The following is a 9489-nucleotide window of genomic DNA, read 5'->3' as shown; positions in this document are numbered from 1 at the left end:
GCTTAAATATATGTAAATACTGAGGTTTTTAGAAAAGAATGAATAATATAAAATTGCCTCTAGGGAAATAATCCATCATTAAGAAAAATAATGTCGCCTCAATTTGAACAAAATAGAATGGCTTAATCCATAGGAAACATTTTCAGTGAAGGCGTTTGTTTAACTTTTCTCGAACTTAAACAACCATGCAGAAATCAGACAAATACTTAAAAAGAATTTTAAGCAGTTTATAAAGGCATAGTTTAGAGGTCAGAATTTGGGAAAACGATTAAGACACTCTAAATCCAAGGTTAGTTTCTTCCCTTTCTTGGAAGAAAGCATCTTGAAACATACATAAATTCGTAAGAAATACAAATATTTGTCATCAATGGTATTTGTTTTCAGGAAGATATTTTAATTGTAGCAAATTTCTGAGACTCTACCAGGTTTTAATTTGGATCAGTAATACGGGTTTGATTAGGGCTCCTAGCCTAATTATAGGTCACTAGGCTTCCTCCGCGATTAAAATCTAGTATGCACCTGTTATCTTAAGTTGCCCAATAAGGCATTTCTAAATGTTTCGTTTCCTCTTGTTGTATTATTAAACATCAGGTTAGATGAAGTTACAGTAAAATACTTACGGGCGAAGGGATCTAACCCAGAGGCGGCTCTAAACAAAAATGCAGTGGAGCCCCAACTAACCGTTCAAGTGAAATAATTTAGAAATGCCCCAACCTTTGGGGTAAGAAGCAAATGGCATATTTGATGATACAATTTTGTCACAAATTCGAGGGCAGTTTCAAGCGTCCAGTGGTCGACGTCTGGCTTTTCCTGGATTTCGGGAACAAAAGAAGCACTTGCAAGCGGACACGGGGATTTAACCGCCTGCTCTCCCCTTCCGTCCCCGCAAGTCAATCAAATCAGGGAGGACGAGCGCCTACAAACACGCCTCGCCTCTGGTCTTTTCCCTTCGGAGCTGGCGTTTGGGAAGGGAGAACCAGTGACTATTCTTCGGTAGATCAACGTCCCGGGACCGAGCAAGGCCCAGCCCCGGGTCCTCGCAGCCGCCACGAAACTCGGCCCGTTCGTAGGCGACCGACACGGGATAGGAAAGCTTCTCAAGCAGGGGAGGGAGAGGAAACCGCGCACAAAAGAAGTACGGCGAGTCCCTTATCAGCGTGGAAGAGGAAGGGTGGGGAAAAGAGAAACAGAAACAGGCCGGGGGCCCGGCAGCCCGCCCGAGCGGCTTTTAAACTGCGTTTCTACAACCTCTCACACGGCGCCGCGGCTAATGGAACCCGCGCGAGGCGTCCCGCCAATCAGCGCCGCGCTTCCTCCCGCCACGGGCCAATGGCGGCGCGCGTTCTTGGGGCGTGGGCGAAGCAGGCTGCTCGCCCCTGCCTGTAGTGTGTGGGCTCGGGTTGCTGCGGGCTCCTAGCTTGGCCGCGCTTGCTTCGCGCTTCTGCCGCGGGGCCTTTGTGTCCGCCTCTTGCTTCGCTTTGTGTGTGCGAGTTTTGCCGTGCTCCGCGGCGCTCCTCCCGGGCGGCCGCCGTGAGGCTCGGAGGCGGCGGCGTCCCCCTCCTCCGGGTAAGGAACGAACGCGCCGGCGTGAGCGGCGGGAGTGAGGGCTGCGGGAAGGGGATTCGCCGCCGAGATGCCGGAGTTCCTGGAAGACCCCTCGGTCCTGACGAAAGAGAAGTTGAAGAGTGAGTTGGTCGCCAACAATGTGACGCTCCCGGCCGGCGAGCAGCGCAAAGACGTGTACGTGCAGCTCTACCTGCAGCACCTCACGGCGCGCAACCGGCCGCCGCTCGCCGCCGGCGCCAACAGCAAGGGGCCCCCGGACTTCTCCAGCGACGAGGAGCGCGAGCCCACCCCGGTCCTCGGCTCCGGGGCCGCAGGCCGCAGCCGTGCCGCCGTCGGCAGGGTAAGGACGCCCGGCTGGGGCCACAAAGGCGGGCGGTTGTCGCCCCCCGCGCGCTCGCAGCCCGCCCTCCTTGGCGCCTCCTCGGCGGCGGGCTGTCCCCGCGCGCGACCAGCAGGCTGGCGTCTGGGTCTGCTGGTGTCGGCTCTCCGGCCGGGAGGGTCTGGAGAGGGGAGTCCCGGAATCGGGCTGCAGGGCGTCTTGGCCGTTGCGTGGCTGGAGGTGTGAGGTTGCCCTTCGCTCTAGCGTTGCGCGCGGGTGGTGTCCCTGGACCCCCGGCCGCCGGGCGTGGGTGTTTAGAGCGGGACTTCCGTGCCCTTCTCGAAAGCCCTGGGGAGGGTCAGCCCGAAACTGCTGTAGGTTACGATCGAGCGTTTTCCCGCTTTATTAACTGAAATGACTAGTAACCGAGTCTCAGAGCGCTCCCTGGAGGGCAATTTGTGACATACTAATTTCTAACCAAAATTTGAAATAAATTCCCGCCTTTTTATGTTTTTGCATATGGAGGGCTTTTTGAACCGTTTATGTTTTTCTTGTTTGTTACTCTTTTCCAATCGCAGGCCATCTTTCGGCGGGGCAGTGTTGCTCTGAATGAAAGTGGGCATTTAAAAGTACATCCGTAAGCGCTTATCATAGACCCTCATATTTGAAAATTGTAATTAGGATTTAGGTTTGCGGATTTTTTTTTTTCTTTTTGGTAAATTTTGCATGAGAAAAGGAAAGACTTCGGAACTAGGAGAAATGTCATGACATTCTGATATATCAGTATTGCAATTTGAAATATCTAATCCCAGATAAATCTCAGATTGGCTCCAGCAAACGCATATTTTGTTTAGGAATAGTTTGTTTTTTGTTCTGTGGAGTTTTATATGCTATTTTTGTTGGTGTAAATCAGCTTTGTTACCAGACTTCAAATCGTAATAGAATGTAGTTAAAAGTAGTGATTGGTGTAACGGACAATGCTGTGTAAAACATCCCATGTTGAGTCAGGAGTTGTTGCTACTGATTACTAGGATAACTCAAGAAAGTGCTGCTTCTTTCAAGGTTATGTTGTTTAACTTTAGTTTTTAAAAACCTATCTGATGTGTTTTCTGGACTCCCCAGGTGGAAATGAAAGGAAAGTGTAATAGACACATGTAAATTTAATTGAAAATCTTAGCTTGGCGTTTAGAGAAACTGAAAATCTTGTGTCTTAAGTCAGTGCTTGGCACATAGTAGTGCCAAATAAGTATTTGTTCATTAAATAAAAGACAAATTCACTTTATTGTTTTTGAGGTCTTGTTTTTGTGGCTTTGAAGAAAGCCACTTTACTCCTCCAGAATAAACAAATTTACTTTTTAAAGTAAAGCCTGACTTTTATCTGTTTTTTTCCAACCCCTCTGAAAAAGAAAGTAGTCTTCTATTTTAGTAAAGATCTGGTTGAAAATGAAATATTTTCCATTTAAATCAGCACACTGTTTAAAAAACATGTCTTGTATGGAACCCTATATTGGTCTTCTTTGTATTATTCTTGAGCCATAGGAGTATTTGGTTGTATATTTATAATAAAATTATTTGATCTTATGTATTTTGATGATGGTTTGTTTTTGACAGAAACAGCCATCTCGGTTTTAATGTTTTTCCTTCAGGAACTTCTTAAAAGAGCGTACGTCCCAATCTATCCTGTTCTTTGGAGTATAAGAAGACCTGAATGTAAAAATTTTTAATTTCAGTTCAATTATCCAATATTTTTTGAGTTCCTACTATTGCTCTTAACTACTGAAGATTGATTTCTGCAGACCCCACCTACCATCATAATAATTTAATTGCTTGGATTTTTAAAAAATTTTTGGTATGATAATTGATTGTACTTTCTCATCTCAACAAATTTCCCATGTTATCCACGTTGGTCAGCACCCTGCAAATAAGCTCTGGGTGAAAGGAATTAACATTTTAAGAGAAGCTGTGTCTGTATCTATATCTAGTGGCGTGCTAAGCCCTTTATACCTCATTTAATGGTTTGATCCATATAAAGAAAAACTATTTCATAGACATGGATTTTAAGTCTTCTCTACCTTGAGTACTTAAACTCAAAAATGTGTACCTAAATGGAGTCAACAAGTTGAAAAAGTTAATAATGGTAGTTAATCAGTAGTATCATTTTCTTTTCTAAAGACATTAAGTAAAAGTGAGTTATAATTTAACTTATGAATCTGATAGACTTTTTATCTGGCATACGAAAAAATCTTGAATTTATAGGAAAAGAAACAGGATATTTTAAAATAATTGGTGTATAAAATTATTCTCCATAGTGTATTCCTTTTATATATATAATATTTGGTTTCTGTCATTGTTAGCCCCATATGTAATAATAATACATATACAGTTACATTTATTAAAGAATATTTGTAGGGGCTGGCCCCGTGGCCGAGTGGTTAAGTTCGCACGCTCCGCTGCAGGTGGCCCAGTGTTTCATGGGTTCGAAGCCTGGGCACGGACATGGCATTGCTCGTCAAACCACGGTGAGGCAGCGTCCCACATGCCACAACTAGAAGGACCCACAACAAAGAATATACAACTATGCACTGGGGGGCTTTGGGGAGAAAAAGGAAAAAAAAATTTTTAAATCTAAAAAAAAAAAAGAATATTTGTAATCAAGGAGAAAGCCAAATTATGTTTGAGAGCTGCAGATAGGGCAGATTTTTTAAGTGGTGAATTTTTAACATTTTAAAACAAACATTAATGACTTGGCCAAAGGCATAGCATATACCTTCTATTTAAAAACAGGTTTATGAGGAATATTTTTAATTAAAGGAGAAATTATTTCATATTGGCCACCACCACAGTCTCTTAGGCACTTGGTGTGCTATGACAAATATTAGCATGTTCAAAATTTGGTTTTGGTTTTTAGTTTTTGCATTTTATGCATCTTGATGATACCAGTAATTTTAGGTGTTGAAATTATGTAGATCGTCGACACAAAAATAAACACTTACAGAGTTGGTGATCTGCCTTTTTGTTCCAAGGTGCAAAGCAGTGTAGCCATTTGGAATCTAGTGGAGCACAGCATTCTTGAATGGCCTGATCTGGTAGATTATGAATTCTTAACTGGAAATATTTAAAGACATGACCAGAACAATAAAAAGTATGTTAAAAATGGTAAATGTTAATTAAATCATAAATTGGCCACCATACTCCACAGTAAGGTATTAAGGGTACAGACTTTTGAGTCAGAGAGTTATAGATTCAAATTCCAGGTCTGATACTTATTCAGATGACCTCAAACAATGAACATTGTCTATCAGACGCTCAGTTTTCATCTGGAAAATAGTAATAATCTGATAGCTATTTAATTAGATGGAGAGTTACATGAGGTTGCATTTGTAAAGGTGTCTAGTGCTCAGCAATTGGTACCTATTACAGCATGTGATTTCTGAATTTTTTGGTCTTTATTTAATGCCAGATCAATACAATGTTACTATCGTATGTTTTTCAGAATTGCATGAGGTAAGTTTGTGAAAGTGATGTATACATAAAGTCTGTTCAAATGTTACTCTGTAGCATTGTATGCAGATTGCCTGAGTAAGCTGTGTAACTTTGGACTTCAATTTCCTCTCGTAAAATGGGGATATTAGTATCTATCTCGGGATTTTTAGGATTCAATAAGTTAATATATATAAGGCACTTAGAGCACAACTTGGTACATAATAAGTGCTCAATAGAATCTATTGTATAATTATTACTGTTATACTTTAGCATCTTTTCTGGTAATGGTAGAGATTGAAAGTAAGAATAGCTCATGGGTGATATCATAACTGTTGGATTTTAAAGTTGAAAAAGACATTGGAGATCATAGGGTATTTGGGGAGAAACTGGAAAACTGTGCTTGGCATGTAGTAGGTACTCGTTATTTTTGACTGAATGAAACTAAGAGATTACGCTATTTACTTAAAGGAGGCAAAAATGAGTACAACTCATAGTTCCTTCTTCCTGATTGAAACTGCTGGCTTGATAATTATGTATACCACACTACCTGTCACCCAATTTTTATTCCTATTAAATGTGATATTTCATAAAATGGTATTACTTTTCTGGAACTTTTCTTCCTACAAATTAAAAATAAAAATCAGGTAGGCTGTTATGAACCTCTACTCTATTTGACTTGCCTTATGCCAGTTTATTGGCCTCTTAAGATTTCTTTATACCACCGTAGTTTTTCATCATATTTTAAGAAGATGTAGGGGAGTTGGTTTCCTGCTTCAATTTGATAAGCCTTTGTTATTTCTTAACAAGAAATGAGTTTTTAAAAATAAGTGGCTTATTTTTCCCTTCCCAGATGCCACTTTTATTCATTCATTCAACAGAACATCTGTGAGGTGCCTATTCCTCTGTCTGGCCTTGTTTTTTAAAATTTTAGATGCTTCAGATACAAATATGAGTGTTTCACTGCTCCTGCTTCCTGCTGCCGTCTTAAATGCTGTATCCAAAATCCCCTGATACACATTAAAATACAGGTTCTCAGGCCCAAGAGTTAGGGCTCACAATGGAGTGAGACTTTTTAAAATAGGGATAACTTTTCCAAAAGTTTTGAGGTTTTGATAACAAACCAGACTTGGGGACAATTTTTCAAGGAGTTCACCATCTGGAGAAGATAATGCATGTATACAGATAACTAATAAAAAATAGGTAGAATGTGTTGAGTGCCAAAGAAAGATTTCTTGAAAACCTCAGGCTGTTGCAAGAAGTTGAAATTCCTGGATGTTTTCTTGTTAGTAGATTTGAACATTCTTGTGGTGGGAGGGATTATCTACAAGCAATCTGTACCTGATTTGATTTTCCTTTATTAAAAGTTTTTATGTTATACAATGGAGTTTTTCTTCCCAACCTGTCCGCACTTTTTGGAAAATTCAAGTCCTCCCTAACACTGGATTAGGTTTGTTTGTTTAAAAAGAGTCATTTCTCGAAAGAATTCAAGGCTCTGATAGAGTATAGTTGTCTTAGATTCTAGACCACTATTTGACCTCAAGGTGTGGGTTTCTTCAAGATTTGTGCCTGATGATCCTAGATTAGTGTAATATGTGTATTAAAGCCTTCTGAAAGTACCTCACTAACTTTTCACAGCCCTTTTTAAAAATTATGTTGAAGGTTTCTCTTGAATTGATATCATTATTCTTATTAGCGACTATGTTTAAAGAATAATTTCTCATGATATTTATATGAAATATTTCAAATTTTTATTTGATTTAAAAAAAAGAAATTCTGGTAAAGTCTGGTTACTCCCGCCCCAGCATCATTGAAAAGTAAGCAGTTGAGACAACTTTATGATTTTTGCCGTTTTGCATAAAATATTTCTAGAATGCAATATTGACTCTTCTGCCTTAAATAGTAATTTGGGCCTAAACTGACTTTGATATTTGTGACCGTTATTTAACAGCCATTTATGTTCAGTACTCTGATGCTTTCTGGGATCACTGAGGCATTTGTAACGCTATTTGCCACAACCCTAAAAGATACCATATTTTTGCTCCCTTCTTCTGTTTAACCTTGGAAGTTTATATAGTTTTTCCAGTAAATACTGCCATTGCTTAAATTATTTTTAAAACTTCCTTTGAAATTTCTCTCAAAGCTTGTTCTATGTTCTTTCAGTTATTCATAGTGAAATAAGCGTGTAGAACTAAGTGTGGCAGCAAAGCTGTGTCCGAGGTGATATGTAGCCAGAAAGGCTGTCTGACTTCCTTCAAGCACCAAAAACTGGCTACAATTCTTATTGTACAATTTTACAGTAAGAATATTCGTTTGGGCTTCTTAAATTCTGATATGCTTGTTTAAAGGAAATCATATTTATGCATGACTAAGTATAAACCTTTATGGTAAAGTCTTAACTTAAGCTTTACTATGTTAATTTAAACTTTTAAGGATTATCAAAAGAGGCCAGTAGTAAGTTGTATTTGTGATTCTCTGGAAAAAATATTTAAACCTACTGTATGCTTTTGAATTTTTGATGCCATCACCTCCTCTTTAGATAGGTTGGCCAAAATTGACTGTTTTAATAGTAATGTCTTTAAAATTTGAGTTGCTTGCTTGGCTATTAGGTTTGTGTAATTAAACTGAACTTAGAAAATATCTGCAAACAATGAGTTGCTTTGAAGTTAATCAAATTGCTAAGGCCTTGTATAACTATAAATCAACTTAAAGGTGAATTTGCATGTTTATTGTATACAGTTATTTATATAGTAAACGAACATTTTTTAATTCATGTCACGGTGATAACTGGACTTTGTTTACAGAAAGCCACAAAGAAAACTGATAGACCCAGACTAGAAGATAAAGATGATCTAGATGTAACAGAGCTAACTAATGAAGAGCTTCTGGATCAGCTTGTGAGATATGGAGTGAATCCTGGTCCTATTGTGGGTAAGTTGATAAAATTTCAAACATCTTTTCTATAAAACAGTATCCCAAATTGTTTTCCTGTCTTGTCTAGCAGTTAGTGTTTGGGTTCTAAAGGCCAGTCTGTCATTAATCATTTATATGACCAGTATCTTAGTTTTCTTAACTATAAATGAGGGAAATAAAATGAGAGAACTAGATAATCTCCAAGATTGCCTCTGTCATTGAGATTATTTCATGTGGTGCTCGTATCACACTGCCTGGTGAGACATTTGGATCTTAGATGAGGTAACATGTCTGGCCACATTCATTCAAATCAGTAAGTTCAAAGTCTTGATTGGAATTCAAGAGTGATACCCTAAAGAAAAACTTAAAAAAGAAAACCTGGAAAAACTAAATACACTAAATTTCCATCATTTGGTTACTGTTAATAGGTGATTTTGCAAGGCTGATTATGCCTTAATTTTGGAGGGTCTTGGCAGTAACCTCAAGATGAGAAAGATCTATTTTGATTTTCTAAGTTATGTAAAATTTGAACTGGTGATTTAGGGGTTTGTTTTTTCCTATAGGTATAGTTGCAAACAAGAATTTGGAATGTTGTCTTTCTTTTGTTTTATTTAATACACTGCTTCCAAATAGGTGATAATAAGCCTATTAATGTGATTACCAACAGACATTTGATATCCTTTTTAAATTTTTCACTTAAAATTCCAAAAGGGAGGGGATGAAAAATGTGTATTATGCGTCAACATAAATTACATGTTGGTATTATCAGCTCTTTATTTTTTAAAGTTGTATATGTTAAGGTGTACAACTTGATGTACATAGACATTGTGAAATAATCACCATAATCAAGCTAACTAACATATCCATCACCTCCACCTCACGTAGTTTTCTTTTGTGTATACATGTGGTGAGAGCACTGAAGATCTACGTTTTTAGCAAATTTTGAAGATGTAATAGAGTATTGTTAACTGTGACCCATGCTATGACATTAGATTCCAGAACTTCATTATCTTGCATAACTGGGGTTTTGTACCCTTTGACCAACATCCTACCATCTCCCCCTCCCTAGCTGTTCATCTTAAGACTGCTTATATAACATTTTGAGATATGTGTTGTTTCTAAAAATACATATTTATTGTCACTTTATTCATCTTACAGAAATCAGGGAAAGACATACAGCTGGTGTAAGCAAAATAAAAGCTATTTTTGAT

At 38.8% G+C, this 9489-nt stretch overlaps 1 protein-coding gene across 5 annotated transcripts in view; it reads left to right on the top strand.

The window, feature by feature from the left end:
- The first annotated feature begins 253 nt into the window (after positions 1-253).
- The window catches only part of TMPO (thymopoietin), a 28137-nt gene continuing 18901 nt past the window's right edge, over positions 254-9489 (top strand). For 2 of the 5 annotated variants that reach the window (XM_046646172.1, XM_046646171.1), the window contains exons 1-2: positions 1328-1906; positions 8170-8296. In XM_046646172.1, coding sequence (XP_046502128.1) covers positions 1634-1906; positions 8170-8296 — 400 coding nt within the window. In that variant the 5' untranslated portion in view covers positions 1328-1633. Of the gene's footprint in view, positions 1907-8169; positions 8297-9489 lie in introns of all 5 variants that reach the window. The other 3 variants (XM_046646170.1, XM_046646174.1, XM_046646173.1) reach the window with 3 other exon arrangements.

The sequence above is a fragment of the Equus quagga genome, chromosome 19, assembly GCF_021613505.1.
Source record: "Equus quagga isolate Etosha38 chromosome 19, UCLA_HA_Equagga_1.0, whole genome shotgun sequence".
In the NCBI taxonomy this organism is placed as follows: domain Eukaryota; kingdom Metazoa; phylum Chordata; class Mammalia; order Perissodactyla; family Equidae; genus Equus; species Equus quagga.
The sequence above is the reverse complement of the archived record's forward strand: the minus strand, read 5'-3'. Positions and strand labels throughout refer to the sequence as shown.